At 45.2% G+C, this 22,706-nt stretch overlaps 1 protein-coding gene across 1 annotated transcript; it reads right to left on the reverse strand.

Annotated features, from left to right (window-relative positions):
* Positions 1-302: 302 nt before the first annotated feature.
* On the reverse strand, positions 303-22,412 carry LOC131264796 (protein suppressor 2 of zeste). The gene is made up of 7 exons (XM_058267062.1): positions 22,031-22,412; positions 8,917-9,013; positions 7,934-8,131; positions 7,519-7,762; positions 2,734-4,109; positions 2,369-2,664; positions 303-2,299 (listed from the first exon to the last, which is right to left on the reverse strand). Exons 1-7 carry the CDS (start codon positions 22,410-22,412, stop codon positions 303-305), a joined length of 4,590 nt encoding a protein of 1,529 aa, XP_058123045.1.
* Positions 22,413-22,706: the final 294 nt, after the last annotated feature.

Consider the following 22,706-nt stretch of genomic DNA (forward strand, 5'->3'; position numbering starts at 1 on the left):
AAATACACATTCTACCACACTCTAAACTAACACACATAGCCTTGCTGGAGGATAAATCTAGTTAGTGGACTGTTTGAAATAGACTGGTCGATTGAAGCGATACTGGCGCTATGGGAGCGCTACTAACTGTAGTGACAACCCGTTGGGGTAATGTATGGCTAAGAAGTATTATTTGTAAGCTAAACAATATTTACCGTAAGAAGGTGAGTTATAGCATAGTGTTTTAAAAACTCAAATTGGGTTTTCTTCTAAGAATGAATGTAAAGTACTGTTTGAAATAATTGATTTGATGTTTTTGCCTTTTAGTTAACGTTTACTATACTTGCCGGACTGTTTTTGGCGCTCCCGTTCGTCCCGGCAACGCTCGCCATCGTTGATGTGGTAACGCTCGTAACGATAGTGTCACCGTTGGCACGGTTACCGCCGTTAGTAGAAGACGCCATCGCCATCGTAGTCGGTGGCGACGAGCCGCTAGAGTTGACAGCCGTCCGCGATGGAGAACCGTTGCCCTGCTTTCCTTCGCTTCCGTTCGACGGTGGTGAACCGGAACTGGTAACACTGCCGGTGTTGGCGTTACTTCCGCTGGTTGTGGTTGAGACTGCGGACGATACGGTAGGTGTAGAGGTGGTCATCAGGCCGCGGTTGGAACTGTCAACCGTAGCAGCGGCCGCCTTCAGTACGGCGGCTACTTTCTCGATCGTTTTCTTCCCACTTCCGGGACTGCCTAGGGAGGTGGTGGTGTTGGCGTTGGCAATTTTAATGTTGTTGTTATTATTGTTGTTGCCACTTGCACCGCCATTGACCGGTGGTGAAACCGTGTTGCCGTTCGAGGCCCCGGTTGTTCGGGATGATGATCCGTTGCTCAGTGACGACGCGTTGGACACGCTGGTTTTGAAGGTGTTTGTCATACTGGCCAACGTGAGTGAGGTTGCTGCCGCCATCAAAGCACGATTGTTGCTACCGACCAGCGAACCGTTGCCATTGCCGGAAGCTGTCGAGATGGACATACCGGACGAGGAGTGTGCCGAAAGGGACATAGTACCGGCACTTGTCACCGCCGTCGAAGCCGCCGACTGTGCTCCCCGGAAAGCCAGTGCCGAAGGGTTGGGAATGCTGCGGATGGACGCATTCGGCTGCCGAACGGCCATGTTCCGGTTGCGATTGATTTCGGTCAGCTTCGGAAGCGGGGCTAGCGTCTTTTGACCCCCACCCGACGATTGGGTCATCAGTGAGGACGTCATCGTCGATGGTGCCGATATCGGGAAGCCAATCATATCCGGGGGAAGCTTCAATCCCGGGATGCTATTGCGTCGATTAGCTGCCGCCAGCCGTTCCAGCTCCCGATCGATCGAGTTGCTCTTGGTTCCTTCCATCTGTGTACTGCTCTTAGCCGGACTATGATCGAGTATGATCACCTCGTCCGAGAGTCTCCGGCTTCCGGAGAGATCCAGAATGCTTCCCGAACCACCCACCTTCGGTCTCAACGGGTTCATCCCGGGAGGCGTAGAGGCGGTCGAGCTGCTCGACACCGTCGCTGGACCGTCCGTCGTAGGTTTCTTGATCTTTATCAGCGGAATGGTGGCCGGTGGAGGTCGCGTGGTTTTCGGTGTACCACTGGAGTTGGCGAGTTTCGGCGGTGGTGTGGTGAACGGAGCCAACGAGGGCTTATCGGCTACCGGGGCGTTCTGTGGAATGCGCACAATCTCCAGTGCTGGTCGGTGATCGACCATGGTGCCCATGCTGGTAGACGACGAGGACGATACCATGTCGGACATCTTCGTGACGCTGATGGACGAGGGAGGAAGGAGCAGATTCGGGATCGGCTTCTTCGTGACCATTTCCTTCGTGTAGGACGAACTGATCGGCGACCGGTAGGGGACGTCCGGCGACTGCGGCTGATTAGTTCCGGCTGCCTGTTGGGCGGCTTTGGCACGGTTCGCACCCTTGGCGAAATTGAACATCGGTGCGTGGATCGGTTGTTTGTTGGTGTTTGCGGGCGAATGCGGAGTTGAGGGGGACACGAGCGAGGGTGGATCGAGCCGTACCGTCTTGGATGGGTGCTGCTGCTGCGAGGAACCGCTGTCGGAACTGATGGACCGTTTCATCGGTGGTGGCGCCATCGGGCGGAGAGATCCCGCACTGACAGCTGGGGTTGCTGTGGAGTTGGTCAGGGGGTACGCCAGCGGGGGATAGGACTGCATGGTGCGGGGTGACAAAATTGGGGTGCGAGGCTGTGACTTCCCAGCCATCGTCGAAGCTGTCGAGGCTGGAATCAACGCCGGAGTCGGTTTCAAGATGGCGTTCACCATACTAGCTGCCGCACTGGTAGTAGTAGCAGTAGTGGTAGTAACGGTTGGGCGCTGATTTTGAGCCTTCACCTGGACACATTCCATTAGCGAACTGATGGACGCATCGGCTGACAGGCTGCGGTCGAGATTTGGGATGTACACCATTGGTTTGTGGCGAATGGCACGCATTTCACTCAACTTGTCCTTCGACGACATACTGGACACACTTGAGGAGGCGGTTGTGACGACCGGGGCGGCTGTTTCCACCTGCGGCGGACTTCTTCTCGCCGGGGTCTTCAATGTCGCTGACGGAGGTTGTTCGTTAACAAACTTAACATCATCGTCGTCCTTGGTGATGTCAATCACCTTCGACATGCTAGAACTGACGACTTCCTGTGGTGGAGACTTTGCTACAACCGGTGACGCTGGTTTCGGTGGCGGCGGCGGTGGGGGTGGTGGTGGAGGTGGTGGTGTCGGTGTTGCTGTAGGCTGAATCGGTTGAGGCGCCTGGACCGGCTCCTCCTCGTTCCCGGACGACTTAAGCCGCTCGTGCTTCGGTGGCTTTTCGGTAAGCTTCACCTTCATCTTCAGGCTTGCGTCCTGCTGGGAGGAGATTTCAGCATGCAACTTCCGCCGCTTACCACTGCTTCCGGCTTCCTTCGAGTGCTTTCCCTTCTTGCGCTTCCGGTGCGACGAGGAGGACGAACCACCGGGTTCGCCGTGCTTGTCTACTTCGCACCCAACCGCGTACACCGGCTTGAGGCCAATCGTTTTGGCGTACTCTTCCTTTCCCATCGGCCAAACTGGGCTCTTGCCGGAGGCGGAAGTTCCACTGGCCGCCGAAGCCGCCGACGATGGTGACGTGGCCGCCGACGAGCTGCTGCTACTCGGTGGACTTCCACCGGGAGTATGTCTTTCCCCGGGTACGGACAGTTTTGCCTTGAGCCGCGGTAAGTCGATTTTGAGCCGAGGAATCTCCACCGGATGCTGTTGTTGTTGTTGTTGTTTCTCGGCGGCTGTAGGAGTCGCTCCACCGACGACCGTTTGTTTCTTCAGGTTCACGTAGCATTTCAGTTCACTGGAGGACGATGCTGGCTTTTGATTTTCCGGTGCGGTTTGAGACCTGACCTTTTCGGAGGTGTGTTCTTTGGGGGGTTCGATCGCCAGAGGAGTGGTGGCCTTCATGGTTGGAGGGCTTTGGCTTTTAGACTCTCCAGGCGTGGCTGGGTCACCTTTTATCCCCTTCGATGAGCTGGTTGACACGAGGACCATCTTCAGGCTACCTCTCTTCGGCGCCGTCGTTGTCGTCGGGGGGCTTGACTTTCCACCGGTCTTCTTTTCGACGGTGGACGATGGCTTTTCCGACGCTTCCGACGTCTCCCCAGCCACTGGTGATTTCCCACCGGCCTGTTTTGCATTCCCATTGTGGAGGTAGCCCACAGTCGAGCTTTGCGACTCGAGGCCACCAGCACCGTTGCTAACGGCGTTCTCCTTGCTGCTTGCGCCCAACCGACTACTATTATTAGCGTCATCTTCGCGAGGTCGCACGTACTGAGCCGCGGTACCAGTACCGGCCGCCTTTGCCTGTTGCCGCTCACCCGTCCGCTGCTGACCAGTCGTCCGACCGGCCGCGGTGGGAGTCGGTGAGCTGGCACCGTGAGTCGTAGAATCGGCACCGCCGCCATCGTGACCACCGCTGCTACTGGTGGTGGTGGTACTATTTTTGTCCTGGCCCTCCACACGGTGGTACGCGGTGGTGGTCGGGGCCGGTTTCGCGGTCGAGTGTATGAGAATGCGATAGAAAAACCGCATCGGTGCTATCTGCTCGTACCAGAACGGGGGGTGGAAAAAGGGAAAAGAGAAGAAAATGCACTGTTAGAAGAGTGGTGAAGTACGAAAAGGCCGGACCTATTATGAGACATCATGATGCAATGCGACAGTGAGGCTTTAAAATAGATTTTCTGCAGAGCCAAGTGGAAGTCAACGCATTCAGATTTTTAGATGCAACTACGATTATGACGTAGAAAGGCGGATAAAATAAAATTCAAGAGAAAGGATAAACACTGGCGAGTGTATATTTTCCGGAACAATGGATTTCATCGTATACTTTGAAGCCTATCTATGATAAATATTGATTTAAACAAGAGTTGAAGAATGCAAACAACATTACAAAGGGTTTCTTATGGAAATTGATGTCAGTGCAAGATAACGACGCAGTTTCGACGCGTCCTGTCAATATTAGAGCTCGATAATTCAGGTACGAGATTCATCTGAATGACTTTTTGCATCGATCGAATGACAAATTCATATAGACCGCAGGTTCACGAACAATATTGAAGGAAGACCCACTTTTTCGACATGCACACCAAAGAATCATGAAGCTTCACATCAGACTCATAGCAGATTCAATAAAATTTATTGGAGTTTCGAAAGAATCATCAATGTTTTGAGATTCGAATCTTTAAACCTTGTGGGTGAAAGGTTCATGTGAATGAATCTAGAAAACGATTCTTAAGACAAAACTCTAGGCAAAAACTCACACATAAAGCAAACAACACTTTGAAAACCTAAAAAAAAAATGGCCATGTGAGATTAAAAACAACACAAGCTACATGACGAGAGTCTGTACTCTTAAAAAACGACGCGTTGTGAGTTCTTGTTTACTTGTCATTTGGGATTTTGTCATCGTTATCGAAACCGTTTTATATTGTCTTCAAACATTTGGTTTTTTAATTGATTGCGTCCAATAACGTTTTTTTCTCTGATTGTCTACTTTAAAGAATTCACAGAATTAAATAAGATATGAAAATAAAAATTGATTCAAATGCGAAAGGTGTTCTTGGTAAATTTGAGTTTAAATAAATCATTTAGTAGTCTAATTATCCTTTCTAAGCGTCAAATACTCAGAATGTCGTAATCATTGGAATTCCATAGATCTACGCTTTGCTAATATTGGTCCCTCGGGGATACACAACGCAACAATCATCATCATAACTTCGTTAGCAAAACGGCTTCCTAAAGCATATGGACGGCAAACCAGGGCCGCTAAACGTGTCACGTACGCCCCGGATCATATTTCCTTTCACCGGGTTGGGTGGGGTTCGGCGGGCGTGCATCTTCCGGAGACGGAGACTCCTTCCCGACGCGGCGTGTGTGACATTTCAATCACGGGCAGCAAACAACACCACCTCTTTCCATTTCGTGACTGGTATGACAAGCGCGCGTGTCGTACGGTTGCGAACCGGTTGCGAAGATGTGAATCGATATCGGACCGTCACCGTCTCTCCATAACGCCGTGAAGGCTATACAGACTACGGTATCTGAACGTCCTTGTCCCAATCTGGGCTGGGTTACGAAAAGAGCGGACCTGGGGAATAACTTCATCACCGGAATGTGTAAAGATGCTTACATGCATCCCGAGAGTGTTCCAGCAGCCAGAAGATGTTGCGTGGAATTGGACCGGGCCAAGGCTGGAAGATGAACGATTACTCTCCGCCCGTGGTCGATTGGGGTTTGGTGGCAGTACACCTCAATTCCCGCGTCCATCGCTTTTTAAGTGTTCGGTAACTTCTCCCCCACACATTCAGCTTCATCGCCTTCATCATCATCATCATCATCATCTTTCACATCACTATCGTTATTATAATCAACCACCGCTTGGTCCGTCGTCGGATCCCCAAGAAATCCGCTGCAGTGACGTTCCGCGGAGCTACTGAAATCTCTCCGAAGACCGAAAATCAAACGCCAGGCCTGGGCAAATCTCTCGAGTGCTCACGTTCACTGTGCGGCCGCTTTCTGCACAGTGTTTTATCACGGCACAATCGCTCAACATAATTACTATTAATTATTTTCGTTTCACGCGCGTTTCCACGCTCATCCCGTGGCACGAATCTCGGAAACGCGCCGCTTTCTGGTAGGGGGGTCACACGTACCACTTTCAACCAACCCGGCGATCGAAAAAGCTTATTGGGCTTATCTACAGTGAGTTTCCAATTTTAACGATTGGGTCTTTCTGATGAGTCAATTTAGCCAAAGGAAATTAACTCAATGGAAGTTTAAAATGTATATTTTTCAAGCTACTATTATTGTTTTTAAATAATTTTACATACCCTTCTAATAGGAAGCGTCTTATATTCCAAATTAATTAAAATGGATGTTAAATTTAAATAATTTTGGGAGGTTATCAACAGAATTGTATTGGATTCATATTCAATGAGGAAGAAGTGAAATGTATCAACATATGAAAAAATGTAACGAATTGAATTTTAAACACTTTTACAAGTAACACGCTCAATCTGAAACACACTGTGTCCAATCACAAGTACTTGGTTCATTTCTTCATCACACAGATCAGAATTCGATTCCCTCCTCCTTATTTTCCTCCTTTGCTCTCATTCTCCCCCCTGCTTTCCCATGCCAGCAAATTCATTCGCAATTCGTTGTTGATTCGCCACTTGAAGTCCTTCAGTGAATTCCCTGTAGGGTCTTCTACCTTTGCTCCATTCTGCCCTTTTTCTCCCACGCCTCTGCTAAAGTGGTTTCAACGCTGCGAGTAGCAGCTGCAAAGACGCTTGTCCGAAGATGGCCCGGTTTTCTCTCGGTTGGAGCCAGATATAGGCCTCACTCGGCTGTGCATTCATTCAGCCGCAACCAATCGCATTTATTTCCTCCGTTTGGCTCTGACCGGCTCTTCGCTGACAGGAGGAGATATTCCTCACCGGCCGTAACGAAAACACGGCGTAAGAATGGGTGTATGGGTCGGACTCTGATATTTATCCGGAACGCGGATAGTGGAAGGCGTCTGGTGGCGTTTGGTTTCATTATACAACCATCGACAGTTTTGCTGGCGTTAAAGTATTTATTCTCCAAGATTATACTCCAATTACCTCAGAAGCGATCCCAAGAAATAATAATTTTCGCACATTACTTATCGGAAAGCATTTGTTTTCGAGACGTGTCCTAAAGTGCTTATAACTCAACCTTTTTATGTTTTAAAACAGTCTTCTTCGAACAGACCTTCGATTATCATTTTAATTTCAATATTTGTCAATAACTAATAATAATTTGTATTCGTGAATCGTGAAAAAATAAAGAACAATCATATGTTCCCAAACACTCTACTCTTTAAAATATTACGTTTCCAATAGTTCTGCCTTTCTTCAGGTTATCTTATCATAAAATGGGGAGCGGCGGAAAAGTTCTCTAAAAGAATAAACAACCGGAAACATACCCGCTTGTAGCCGAAGCAGTAGGCCACGTCCATCAGCGTGAAGTCGGACGGCAGCACCTCGTCCTCGTAGATGATCTCCACCCGAATGTGGTCCGCGCCGACCAGCAGCCCGTTCTTGGTCAGGATGAACTTGTACAGATGGTGCACAGTCACGGCCGCCGGACACTGGAGGTACGTGACGGGGACCTTCGCAGTGGCCGCACTGTGCTCGGCCAGCGTGTCATAGTGGTACTCCAGCGAGAGACTATCCCAGGGGTAGCAAAGGGAGAAATGGGAAACAAAAATAATCAATCAATCTGCACCAAAGAACCAGTAGAACGAGAGGTGTGGGAATTTTCCTTTGCTCCAACGCACCGGCGGCTCGAGACGATGAAGATGAATGAACGCCAAGAGCTGGCATTAATGAAAAACTCACCTGATTGGCTCGTCGGGGGAGAAGAAGTTCTGATCGTCCAGCAGGCTGAGCGCACCCTGGGTCAGGTGCTGATCGTCACCGAACGGGACGTTGTTGGAGGAGGAAATGTCTGCGTAGAATTGAACCATTCTTTGGTTCTCGGATTTGTGCAGCCCGGGCACCAGCTTGTAGACGAGGGCTCGCAGTGTCCGGTCGGGTCTAGAGAAAAATATCCGACGACAACATTCAATGGGGAATATGAGATTAATCATAATATTTAACGAACGAGGAGGAAGTCTATAAAGAATTGTTGAAAAGAATAACTTAGTGCCCACAAATAGTAATAATTAAAGTGACTGCCAGATGGAACGATTTAGAATTCGTAGTTTATATTTTGTGTTATAAATCTTAGAAATATTCATAAGAAAATTGAATACTCCTTCACCAACATACAGCTTGATGAACAAAGATTTATCGTCGGGCACAAAAACTTTTTTTTTCAATAACGCCCACACCATGCATTGAAAGTGGAGTCTGCGCACAGACCAAATTTATAAAATCAACGAAAACAGCGACAAATGTCTATATTGATATACGAATATGACAGATACAAAAAGAACTGGTTTAAAAGAATCTGTATTTTCTACATGGTGAAATTAAAGCAAACAAAGAAGAGGCAATTTAAAAAATAGATTAAAATGGTGTTATTGTGGGAAATGTTCATCAATTTCTAATCTTAAATTATTCAGCATTCTTTTAACCGTTTTAAAGTTGAATAGTTTTGCTTCACGTGCAGCGAAACTACAGCCATTATCTGTTTCGCCGTGCCACAACAATGAGCTGTCATTTGATAGCCCGGCTCGCCCTCAACCGGCGGCTCAACCGTAAAACATGCCGACAGTGACACGCAGTGACCGTGCATGATCGAATGGAAACAACAAAAAAAACGTACATAATGGCAAGATAAAACCGTTACCCTCCCACCAAACGGTGCCCATAATTACCTTAAATTAGCGGCCGTAATCGGCTTGCTGTTGTACGACTTGCATCTGGGACAGTACTTGTTGCTCTCGAGGTATTTGACGATGCACGACCGGCAAACTGTAATGCGTAAAAAGAAAGAAAATTCGACATGGTTAGTAAGTTCGTTCAATGTATGTTTCGCGATTTGATTGACAGGACTGCAGAGTTAAAAAATGCAATGATACGTCGAATTTATGAAATGATGACAGATTTAGTTCAAGGTTGAGGTATCATGCATTGGATGGTTTGAATAGAAGGACCACAAGCAAGAACAGTTTTGCTAGTTGTTTTTGTATTTCCATTTCCATTCGATACTAAAATTGTGAATGAAAAAGGTGATAAACATTTTTTAAATAGGTAGAATCGAAGATGTTTAAACTAAACTACCCATGGCATCAAAAGTCAGCCGATTCATTGATACTTAGAAAATGAAGAGCCAATAAAGAAGATGTCAAAAGAGCACCCATTAAAGACGATGTAACCGATAAAAGCTCTAACGCCTGGAACGATCGTGGAAAGCATCAATGAAACAGCTCTGACTTTCGGAGGGGGTGGGATCGATCGTTTGATCCGCAAAACACCTCAACCCAGGCGACAGTCAATCAACACCTCTACCTTATTATGGTGCTTTGTTTTTCACTCGGCGCGACCACGACACACGTCAACGACGACAACAAACCGCGCGTTGCTGTTGTGACAGCTACGAACTGTTCAATCATCGCTTACTGTCGTCACCGACATCATCCCTTGCGAGATGCAGTCGAAAGGGGTTGGGACGTACGGTGGGGAGCACATCCAGTGCTTTTTGTTTTATTCTATTCCGTTCCGTTTTTTGTTTTCATTCCTCAAGCTACCGCGCTAACGTCGAATCGGGTGAGTTTGGGACGACAGCTCAGCCCTGTGCGGCGTCTAGACATAAAAACGTTCTGGCAAAAGCGGGTAGACGTCGGTTGCTCGGATGCTCTATCGTTCTCTTGCGCTCCTTGACGACGTAACCGCACAAGTTCTTCGCGATGTAAACCACATTCTTCCCGTCTCCCAGAAAACCCCAAAGTGTCAAAACCGATCAACAGCGAAGCGTGATAATAATCGCCCCGTGCCGCTGGCGTTAATCTCTATTAGGTGTTGTGCCGTGTCGGAGTACCTTGATCTCGCGTCTCACTCGTAAACATTGGGTAGGTGTTGTTTTTTTTATCACCCATACTGTCTTTCGCAAGACGGCAGGTGAAGGTGATAGCGGGGAGTGAATTATCCCAGTTTTGTTTAATGAAAAATCACACTCAATTGTCCTTTTCTATCAACATGTAATAACATTTTTTGTAGGTAATGATTTTGTCCATTACGATGTTTGTGTTATGAAGTTGAACTTATAGTTTTTCTATAATGTATGATAATTTAAAATTAATTTAAACGATTTCATCTCACCATAAGATGCAACGGAGTTATATGATACCATTTAGCCATAGATTTCTTTTCTTTTAAATATATAGTTGGCCTACCATTTATGCAATTCTTCTCGTCGTTTTGTTAGATTTAACATTTACTTCTAATGTTTGACTTATTCAAATAATTAACTTGTTTTCAATACTAAAATAAATGTGTATGCTTCAACATTGAGTGCTGTGACTTCGACCTACAACTCTTTGGTTTACACCTTTTTCGATGCCTTCCAGTCGTTTTGAGAACAAAATTATCGTTTCTCTGTTTGATGGGGTCTTTCCTTTGATGTCAGGTGGGGTCCATCCTGAGGAGCATTCCGCGCTGGAAATGGCATCTCAAAAAAGGGAAAAGAAAAAAGAAAACCTCCAGCCAGAACATCGCACCGTACCGGATTCGCGGTGGGAAAAGTATTCATGCGAAACGGTGGCATCGGCTAACATTTTGCTCCGTTTTTACTTCACACTCCGCAAACGCTCCGTTAGATGTTGCTTCCTTTGCCTGCCTGGCGTGTTTTATTTTATTTTCATGTGATATTCCCAGCCTAATGCCAACCTTTTTTTTGCCGGTGCGCTTTCCGCCGTGCACGAAAAACTGTCCAAAGCAGACACAGGGTTGTACGGTTCGAGGGCTTGATTTCCTCCTTTTTTCCCGTGCCATCCGACCGTAGGTCTGTCGCGGCGAACGGAACCGAAAGTGAAAGAACGGAACCGAAAACCGGCAAGATTAACAACTCCCCGAACATAATCATCATCATCAGTAGCAGCAGCAGCAGGACGGCACGATGGCGACGTCCTGGTCTGCGGGCTTCGGCGGTGGTTCTACGAACGACGGTTCCGGTTTCCGGTCAGATCAGCCCCGCCAGGGTTTTCCGTAGCCGGCGAAATGTTTGCTCGGACTTTGATTCTCCAATAAACTGATGCGATAAATGGAGCTAAAGTTTGCCCTCTCCAGATTGGGCTTTATTCGAAATGATGGGGCAGGATTGGGACGATAAGTGGAAAGGGACGCTGAGGGCCGTTTCCGTATTTCGATTACCTAACCAATGCCGTTTGGTTGAGCGGGAAAGCAAAGTTTTCTTTCCCAACAAAGTCAACCATTCTGGACCGGTAACAATTACGAGGCTGTAGTAACTTTGTAGTTTAAATAGGAAAAGTTAACATGTTTGGTTTTATAGCGATTTATAAATTGTACATACCTCGAACTCCAACCAAATATTTCTATACGAAAGACGTAAACAACACCATTGGAACATAATAAAATACATATTCGAATACGAAGTTTAAATACTTTAAAGTACTAACATTGTCATAGGGTACAATGACTTTTGGCAATTCCTGGCTCACTTCGGTCTTCGGAAGCCGGTTCGTTCCAAAAAGCGACTAAATAATTGTCCCATACCATGGTCCCACACCAATTCTTACGCTGAGCAGCTCACCGAATCCGCGAGACTATACGACTTCTAGCATTTAACCTCTACCACAGACACACACACACGCACACCCTCCCACTCTCCCAAGAACGCACTCGTCGCGCGAAAAACGAGAAAACTTAATGAACTCGCGCTGGATGAGCAGCGGAGCAGGAAAAGATCATACCGAAAAGAAACAAATGCTGTGGGAAGTGGGCGAAACGAGATTGGGGTTTTTGAATGAACTTTAGCTACGCGAACCCTGCTTGCAGGTAACGAAAACCGAGGTCGAGGAGATGGACCGTTCGGAGGAGACTCTTTGGAGACGGGGAAAAACTTTTTCCGGTAGCAAAGCAACTTTTCCAACCGTTCGCGAGATGCGGTTTGAGGATTTTTCACGCATGCCTTGGGAAAAGGTTGGTAGGAAGGGTTGAGAAAGTTCTCCAAAAGGGGGTCTTTTTCGAGCACAGAGGTCTAATTTATTTAGTTTTTAATTGTTATAGTTCAGTCAGGAAATTAAATAATTTCCATCGAGGCTTCTTTGCTTCAACTTCAGTTAAATTCGCACAAGTTGAGGTGTAATTTCAATTTCATCCTTTAAATATCGAAATGAGAGTCTTCCAGCTTGCATGTGTTTATTCTCAAGATGGTTTTTTCCTGTTTGCCTCACCATTGTTTATTTGATTCCAACTCCATCAAAAACCCTTGACATCATTTGTCGATTTCAAACCAGACGATGGGTTTCGAGGATGGAGGGGCCACGGTAGGGCACAGTGTAAACAAATTAATCGAAATGATGATCACATCGTCGTCTCAATTATGAGTGTAAGACATGGTTGAAATATTGCACACATTCGTTTTGTTTACACAAGCGCTTCTTGCGATTCCCACCGAAGAAATGTTTATCCAGCAGCGTGCAGTCGTAGTGTCGGCGGGGGCCGGAAAAACAACACAGTGCGCCACCGGGAAATAAAACCGAATACACGATACGTTCCCACTTAGGAAAATCGGCAACGTATTAGAAACACACACATTAATTTTGGCATGGAAGTTATGTTCGGTTTCTTCCCTTTCTTTCACTTGATTTCAGCTGACCACCAAGGCGAACATCTTCAACAACCGGTAGCGAATCGTCCAAAAAAGCAAAGGAGAATCAACATGCCGATGTCGAATGCGTGGCTCACGACCCAACAGGCTCAGTCGGTAGCGAAACCATAAATTTGTTTAAATTAACTCGAAACAAGCGCCTCCAACAAGACGCTCCCGATCGAGTAAAACAACCCAAAGCATCTCCAGATTTTCAATTCATCAACCTTCTTTTCATGTATATTTATTTTTTATGTGACCCTCCGCCAAAAACAAACCCACTGCTGTTGCACGATACAGCGTTTGAAGGATGACGAGCTGTGTCGGACACATTTTGAGCGCGCGCGCGCTTGTGGCCTCTCATTAATTAGATGACCGCGCTTCGGACCAATAAAATTCTTTCCAATGCGCAACGTACCGAAGGTGGAAGACATGAGAGACAAGAAAAGGTGTGTCGAGAGCGTGGTGGGATACATGCAAGCCACGAAAACACGAAGAACGTGGAGAAAAGATAGATATGCGACCGAAATGAATGTGATACGATAACGCAGAAGTAATCGATAGGATACGAATGCAACAACGGCACAGGCAAACAATGCGATGCCGGATAAGGTACAAGCAGTTGCACAGAAATGTAACACATGTCCGATGGGAATGTTTTTGATAAAACTGTTTTTAAGTTATTCAACAAGCAAGCCGGAGGTTGAAGAGATCGAGAACTCGTTTTAGAAAGAAGTGAATTTTTCAAACATAAACATACACCGCGACTTAGAGTCGAAATCAACCGGCAAAGGAAATGGACTTCCAAAAGGTCGACGCCTCGGGGGACGAAACAGATTCGGTGACCACCGAATTAGATTTCCTGTTTCCATTCACCTACCGGGCGGATCGGTTGAGACCTCACGGTGGCCGAGAGCCAGGAAGTCTTCGCGGTGTGCGGGTTAGGTTGAAAGAGTATAAATTTTGGATTAGGTCAATCATAAATTTATAGCTCCCTGAGGACGGTATGGTTTTCTGCCCGCCCGGTGTAGCCGGCTTCGGGTTTTGATTTGCTGCGAGAAGCCTTTGATGATAATTTAAATGTATATTTTTCAAGGTTGAAAGTAATAAAACGAAAGAGCAGAGAAATATCAATTTTGGACTCCATCGATATCGAATTGATGGTATTTATTTTTCAAATACTTTAAATGCTTTAATGTTTTTTTCTAAATTAAAATATCTATAAAATTCATTTGAGGAAAACCTAAAGAAACTTCTCTTAAGTCAGCATTATATTTTCTGTGCCAAGCCTTTGAAATAGCCCTGTATCATTTGATGCTCGTGAAACCATTATAGAAGGAACAAGCGTAAGAAAAGCTTGACAACGTATTCATTGTAGCATTGACGTACAATTGCAAAGCGGAAAGAAAACCCCGCAACGCGTTCGGGAACCCGGAAAACCCGCGCTGAAGAAGTGGCCACAGGTGGACGGACGGAGGCATTAGAGCTACAGCGCGCGCTATTTCTAACGGTGTTTTTGTGTGCCTAACTCCGACAAGGCCCGTTTCCTCCAAGAGCCTCGGCTAACGACACAGAAAGCCCCGAGCTCGACGGGAAATGCAAAAGACCATCTAACGGTCTAATGGACAGTGGTAGGAAGTGTGTGCGGCAGGTGGTTGGCGGCAACAACACTAGCGGAAAACTGTGGAAACAAGAGCATCGGAGTGAGGAAGAAATGGAAGAACAAACAGGCGAGAAGAAAAAACACACGAAACGACAGAAAAGCAATAGAAGAGAAAAACACATTCTTGCGCACATCGGCGAGATGTTTGCCGGCTTTTGCTAGGGTTTTTCCTCATTGAGCCACAACGCGCGATGAGAGTTTTCCTCGACCGAGAGCGAGCAGAAGATACTGGCCGAAAGGGAGGAAAACTACTCTAGAATATTGAACGCACGAACGAGACGCACTGTAAAGGGAAAATTTTTAGGAGCGTGTCCGTAGAGATGCCGAGAGACTTGTATCCCAATTCCGCGGAACCGAGGGAATTAGCAGACGCACGGGGGCATGGTGTATTATTTTCCTTCTCATTGATATGCACCCCTAGCGCCATCGGCCACCAGCGTTTTTCCCCCTTGCTTCGGCGCTAACGAGAGTGTCGGTGCCGGGAGGACAGGTGCGTACCCTGAAATAGGCGATGGGATCACAACAGAGGGAAAATGCCCGACCGATCCCTCGTCCATTCCGGCACTCTCTCGGGTGTTTTTTTTTTATCTTGCTTTATTCTATCTTGATGATTGTCTACGCTCCTCTCCGGTATCGTTCGCTCGCGGTTTTTCACCTCTTCTTCCTTTTATTCTATGTTTTCCCTTTGTTTATGCTCACCATAAACCACTTCCTTCTTACTTTTCATCGTTCAGCGGTGCCTCTAAAAGATGAAAAGTTTCCGGAAGAAATATAAAAGTCTTCATTTCTTTATGTTTCCTATATCTGATGTTCTAAAAAATTATTTTACTATTTCATTTCGGTCGTTTCAAACTCTTAGTCTACATGTTCCATTTTTTGAAATTTGAACGTTGAAAACTGATAAATATAAAATTGGTCACTCTGACGTTACAAACAGCAAAATTTTAACATTATCACTGAGAGCCAACAAGGCCGGCAGAGTTCGGCAGCCTTGCATATCCCTAATGGTCTTCAAGATCCTTTTTTTTTGCTTTACCCTCTTGGCGCACCTACCAACCACGGGTTTTGCGTCCCTTGCGACACCTACGCGCACCCGAAACGACCACAAGTTCAGTCCTTTATTCTTGCAATGCGAGGAAAAAGTGAAAATCACCGGCAACAATCTAGGCCAACACGTGGGAAAAGGTCGACCGATTTCAAAACTGCAAACTAAGCTTTAGGCTTAGACACGTCGAATTTCCGAAAAAAAAACGTGAAAGTAGTTTTTCCTTCAATTGCATGTTTACATTTTGAAATTTTATCACTTGAAGTAGACAAATTTAGTTGGAGGCTTGAAAAGTCGACTAGAGTAGGTATAGAAAGTTTATTTCTGTAGACATGTCAAGTACATTCTCGACTTTTGTATAGCTCCAAGGAAAAATTATTTGAAGATAATTTTATTTTCATAATTCAGCAGGACGCGTTCGCTTCTTGTTTTTTGTATATGTAAACATGTTCAAGAAGTAGAGTCACACACACACACAGTCTACGGAATCACCACGCCGTAACGCTGACAACCGGTTGAGTGATTTCTTGAGCACGAACTGCAAGGAGCGGTTCAAACTCCTCGACGCTTCTATTATTCTATTATTCTAATTTCCTGTTATATTTTTTCCTCCGTTCGCTCTCCGTCTTTCCACATCGAAGTCGTACGCGGTACGAAGGTCGCTTGTTACCAAAACTGTAGGAAAAGCGCAAGAGACGACCGGCTGTGCCACGGTTGAAAGCGACGGGCGCGGAACTCGCCGTGAAGGTCTCAATAGTAATGTTTCGTCGGTTTCCGCCGAAACAGGGGATTGGAGACTCGGTGCTGCGACGCTGCTCGTCTCAGCAGCGCATCTATTTGTTCAAGTTATTACGATGTTTTACATTATGATTCAATGTAGGAGAACCGATCCCGATCTGCTGATAAGTTGCCCAAACACATTCAACGCCGAGCAATTCCGCTTCGGTACCAAATTCCATCGAGTGGTGGGAGGTTTGCTTTTTTAATGAAAGAGTGTTTGAATTTTAAATGTTTTTTTAAAATTCCATTCCTGGAAGAGCAAATATTAAGAAATCGAATCTTATCTTTCCAACTATTACTTTCTATTTTGCATTTGGTTTTTATATTTCTTCATCGTTGATTTGACTAGTTTTTATTTTTATTAATATGTTTAAACGAATAGTAAAATTCAGTCAAAACTGAATTCTTAGCTTTATTAAACATTTAACCTTCCCAATGAAGATAACTTCATCAAATCAAACAGGCAATCAAACTTAGTAAAAAAGGTGCAAATGCTTGGGAAAAAAGACGGGGAGGTTGGAGACGATGAAAACATACTTATTAACAGCAAATCATACCATGTTGAAGTGATGGCAGTTCTATGTAAAAAATCGCAGATTGTATTGGTTTTTACGCGATTTATACAAAATTTAAATTTTAACAATTTCTTTCGTTTAATTCAGTAGATTAGATAAGTATAATAAGTGATTTTTGTTCGCTAATACGCGAATGGGGAATGAAAGAGAGCATGAAAAAACAGCACACGAATTGACAGAACAAAAGATGCGGCAGAAGAAATATGTAAAATTTTGAAATCTCCCGGACGACAAGGTGTTAATATAGTCGTGTTAATCTATTAATAGTGATCAAACAAACAATCAACAATTGAAAATTTTTATGAATCACAAACAATTTAAAGAAAATGAAAATAGATACACTTACTTCAAAATTGGTTTGGTGGTGGTGTGAAAAATTTCACTTAAACAATGCAGACATTGAAAATCAATCCTCAAAGGAAGCTGCGCAAACCAGCTGCCTCGGGAACAGGAGCTAACCGCTGAAAGCAAGCATCTTATTGAGATGAAATATAGCTGCCACCTTTTGCGTCCCTTCGTTATCCTTCGCGGGCCAAGAAGCAAGGATCAGCAAATAAGGAATTACGCGTCGGTCTGCCAGCAAACACGCTCTCCTTCTGTCACACTCAGTGCTTCATTCTTCTTACCGCCTTCTCTCTCTCTCTTTTACATCACTCTCTGAGTATTTTCTCCAAACGAGTCCTTTTGCCGACGTTCCCGAAGGAAGCATCCAAGCAAAGCATCGCCCTAAATCTTCCATCCGCCCGTTAGCCCATCCAGTTGGCGACCCCTAGGCACAAACGAGGACGGATTTTGCCGAGCCTGTTTTCACGAGTGCAAATTTTCTTTCCCTCACTGCGTTCTTCTTCCCGTGTCACCGCTCTCCCCCTTGACGGTCGTAAAAACCGAGATTTACCACGGTGGTGGTGACCCTTATCAGGATGTGACGCAAGCGGCCCCGGAATACTCTTCCGCTCCGTTCCCTCTGCCTACCCCACGGGGGTTATTTTCCCTACCGCTGTCGTACGGCATTTTATTAGATCAAATCTATTAAAGATATATGATTGCCAGTGCAGTGCGTGTACCTTCCGCCATTCCCGGGCCGGGTCTATGGGGTATATTTGCCACTAGGGAGCATTTTTTAGCTTCTTCCTTTGTGGCGCCTTCGAAGGAGATGGTGAGGAGACACACGCATAAAAAACAACAACTGGATTGGAAAATAAGATAAATGTGAAGAAATCGAAAATCAGTCTGCAATTTGATCTGCCCCTTCGCATCAATATTACGTCCTACGGTGTCCAACGGTCCAGTCGGCATCTTATCTGCGGTGTACGATCGTATAGTTGCTGACCGAGTCTTTACCGGGCAGTGATTTTTCGTCTTTGGACACAATTTATACACCAATCCCTCCTCTCGACACCTAAACCCTAGCTCGCGATAATGTTCCGATAGATAGTGCGATAAATAAAAACGAATAACGACCACGGGTGGAAGGGGGTGGACGGGAGGCGTGGGGTTATCACCACAGATGCCTTTTGGCCACAATTGTGGACATTTCACACCTTCCGGGTTTTCGGGTCCGGAAGTTCGAGCGGGGGAGAAAATGAATGGTAAATTCAATGCCAATCTTTTACGGTTTCGTTGACCATCGGATCAGTAGCTCGTTAATCTTGTCTTTTATTTACATGTGTAACTATTTTTGCTACTTAAATCCTTCTTGTGTTGGTTTCTGATTACTAATTTGCTTGATTCACTTTTAATGTATTTTGAATTTTGACATTTTTGTAGATTTATGTTATTTTTGATTCATCATTAAATTTTCCATTTTAAATTAGAAATTTAAAAAAAAAACCCTGGAATTAGCTAAGCCTTTTCTAATGGAAATATACGTCGCAAAAAATAATCCCATCCCATCAAACCCATCGTATCACATTTTGCGGCGTCGGCCAGCCTTGGCAAGGATTTATGCACTGCCATTTCGGACACTTTCGGCCACGGATCGGCGCGTGATGGGGTGTCCATAACCATCAACAATCGGTTCAGTTTATGGTAGCAAACTCTGGATTCTCGTTCTCGTTGCCACCTCGCTCGAGGAAGCCTCATTTGAATTGAAGTAATCAAAATTCATCGCTCAAAATGGGTGGTGATTTTTGCGGTGCGTTTAGCGTCCAGCGTTCAATTAAGGGGCCATAAATTTAAGCTGAGGTCGTCGCGCATATCGCGCAGACCACCAAAGAAAAGGAGCGCAAAATCTGCTCGGAAGGATGTCATAAGAAGCTTTCATGAGAACATATAAACCATGAAGAGTTTCCAAGAAATCAACAGGCAACACCTAATCTGGGATGAATGGTGAGAAAAATGGAACGAAAAGTTTGCTCTTCGAACTTTTCCTAAGCGATAGATGCTCCATCTATTTTTGTTTTCATTTAAATAAAGTGTCGGAGTAGCGCGTTGGCATTAAATTTGACATTTGCGAAATGTTTTTATGTTTCTATGTGTTTTTTTTTTTTTTGCTATCGTTATTAGACATCCTTACCATTTCACAAATACCTCACATGGACAGTTTCCAAAATGCTCATTTTTATGTTAGCTATGATTTATTGGGCTTCCATTCGTCAATTTTCATAATCTCAAGAATTTTAGAGAAGAGAAGTTTTGAAGGTGAACATCGTGTGATCGGGGTTCGTGTCGGGAGAATAAAATTGTCCTTTTTTAAGTTAGCTCCTCTTTTACATCCAATGCAGCTTAATGCTCGATGCCGTAAAGCGGCTGGCCTTTGAAGTCATCAAACAAGACTGCGAAAGAAGCAACAAAATCTAATTTGGTGAATTTGAAACCACAAAACTCACCGACTGAGTCGTTCACCGCGCATTGGTTTTTTCCTACTCTCGGTTGTTTTCAAATAAGCCATCGTAGGCTGATTATAAATACTGTCAATAAGGATTATCATCTAGTCGTGTTTGCTATCGGGCTCGATTCTCCAAGCACGTAGCGAACAGCTTGGATCGAAAGGTAGAGCCGACCATAAGCGAGCGATAAGCGCAACACATTGCGGGTGCGTACGGTTTTGTCTACTTTAGTTCAAAACAAACTCGCCGACCCGCTTGAGCAGTAGCAAATAACGAAAAAACCCACCACAAACATACCCATACACATACACACACGACACCAAGCTGTTTATGCACATTCATATGTGCCTCACATGCCATTTTTATGTCCCGCGTTTTATGTTTTCCCCGCGGCCAAGAATGTTCGGCCTGGCCTCCCTTTATGCTCCGGAGGGGCAACGCGCAAACCCGAAATTGGCTGCTTTATGAATCGTAAAACTCAGCTTCCGTCCCTCCGGGGCCAACATGGACCGCGTTCCAAAATCAACTTACGATCGCTGATGTTTTTTTTTTAGATTTTAATTATGTTGTTGATTGTTTCCAAGTGTTTCTAGAGTAATATACCGAACTTAAAAAAAATCGAATATTGAATAAACAGGATCTAGAATGTTGTGGAATGAAAGGTCATTGTTTCAGTTCAATTTTTAATAAGTTTCCATTGTTAAATATATTTTACATGAAGGTAAGTAATTCTGCAAAAAAAACCATATGCTTCAACTCATTGTAATGGTTCATTGTCTTAGTGCAACTCAAACTAAACAATCAAATAAAAATAGATTAAACATGTTCAACTAGTATCGATAACGAATAGCTTTGAAGCTCCATTCCAAAATATGAGACTGCTTAAAGTGCTCAATGTCAACGAACCTGATTCGTTTGGGCTCGTTTTTTTTTTGTTTTTGTTAGATTGATGGATTTATTGGGCAGCTTTTTCGAAAGGGTTCGGATTCGGAGACATCAATTATTCAGGAATTGACTGGTTTCTACCACCACCACCACCACCACCAGTGAAATTGAGGCCCGAGAGCCCCCCTCAACCGGAGGGACCTTCGAAAGGGTCAACCGGAAAGGACACGGGAAACGAGTTCGGCCGGTCCGTAACCGGGCGGATTCAACCACACAGTGGAGATGACGGCGAGTCGGCTCAGCAATGCCGGGGCCATCGCAATCAATCGATACTTTATTGGTTCTCCTGTTATGCAAAATCATAAAAGTGGCCATTCGTGTACCGGCTCGCTAGGTGAAGTGAATCGATACGTTTATGCTGCGATTTTGCATTTTGTTCCGAGTTTTTGTTTTGTTTGGATTGAGGTGGATGTGATGCATTATTTACAAAATGTTTGATGTTCAAATATTGTATACAATTCATATGGTGGTATATATGATTGGTTATACATTATCGGTAAGAGAAACAAACTCAAACATAAAAATGCATAAATGCATGCTAACAACCAAATTATAACTTCTATACTATCTAACTAACAAATCAACAAATTAACAAAATTTACAACAACAGACATTTAATAAATCATAAACGAAATAAAGCGTGTGAATTAGTCGCCCATTGCTAAACCAAAAACATTCATCTTTTTCCACCTAACATCAGACAAAACAAACACCGGTTCCATCCGCCATCGCCAGGAGTAAGACGTGTTTTTAAACTTTATTAGGGGGAAGTAAAACAAACATTAATCAAACGCCCTCGGGATGTAAATGATATAATATCGTGGATTATGAGGCAATATCCTCATCAAAAGACGCGTGAAATCGTTTCTCTAGCGACAAGTGCCGGTGGTTGTGGTTGTTTTGGTTATTTTTCGTTTGAAAGTGTTTCAAATGGCTCTCGTAGGAAATGTTTTAAAAGGAGAGAAAATTAGGGTAATAAACTAATTTCTAAAAATATCTTACTATGTTAAAAAAATAATTCAAAGCATGCAATTTATTGAAATATGCATGTTCTTATTACTAATAAGCATAAACTTGAAAAAAAAGAAAATATAATTCAGTAAAATATTCATCAAAATACCAAAATGGTCGTACTAGCAGGGAAAACGAGGACGATATACACCCTAGAGATTACAATTATTATCATAAAATACGCCTGACTCTGATGTGATTTGCCTTCGGGGCCAAACAAGGGGTAGGAATATTTTCGAGCATTTCACAGCAAAGTCCCCTTCCCACCCTCGCACCCTCCCCCGGGAGGGCTGGAAAGCCGATTTAATACTCACATGTGTGCAGACAGTCGTTGACGGTGGTGGCCTCGACCAGGTAGCCGCTGCAGAGGGTGCAGGTTATGCTGTCGTTGAAGTCCTTGACGCGCCGCCGGTTGCTGCCGGCAGCCGAGCGCATACGGACGCGTTCTGGCTCGTGCATCATCAGCCCGGCCAGGGGCAGGGTCGGCGAGGACGAGCAGGACAGGGAGGTGGAGGCCGGCGAGGCCGTGAGGGATCGCGTCGCGATGCTCCGGCCACCGACACTCCCGGCATCCGGCGTCGGCACCAGGGACGCCCGGCTGTCCTTGAACGAGGCGCGGGTTCCGGTTCCGGTCCCGTCGCCTCCCCCGCCACTGCCCGCCGTGCCGCCGCTGATCATGGTTGCGGCACTTGTCATTCCCCCTCGTTCGGCCGCGCTGTGGTCCGATTAGTTTGTAATCCTTTTATTTTCCTGAGGGTAATCCTTTATTATTCCTTGTGCCGGGTGGGTTCACGGTCTAATAACACTAAAGATTCAGATTCACACACGCGCACACACACTTCATACGATTTAAACGGCCATTATATATCTTTTTTTGCGCATGACACACTTCTGTGTTGTTTAATGCTTCTAACGTAACTTTGATTGACACCAACTCACTTACGGTAATAAATCATTTAAAAATCCTTTTTTTTATTTTTCCATTTTCTG

The sequence above is a fragment of the Anopheles coustani genome, chromosome 2, assembly GCF_943734705.1.
Source record: "Anopheles coustani chromosome 2, idAnoCousDA_361_x.2, whole genome shotgun sequence".
In the NCBI taxonomy this organism is placed as follows: Eukaryota; Metazoa; Arthropoda; class Insecta; order Diptera; family Culicidae; genus Anopheles; species Anopheles coustani.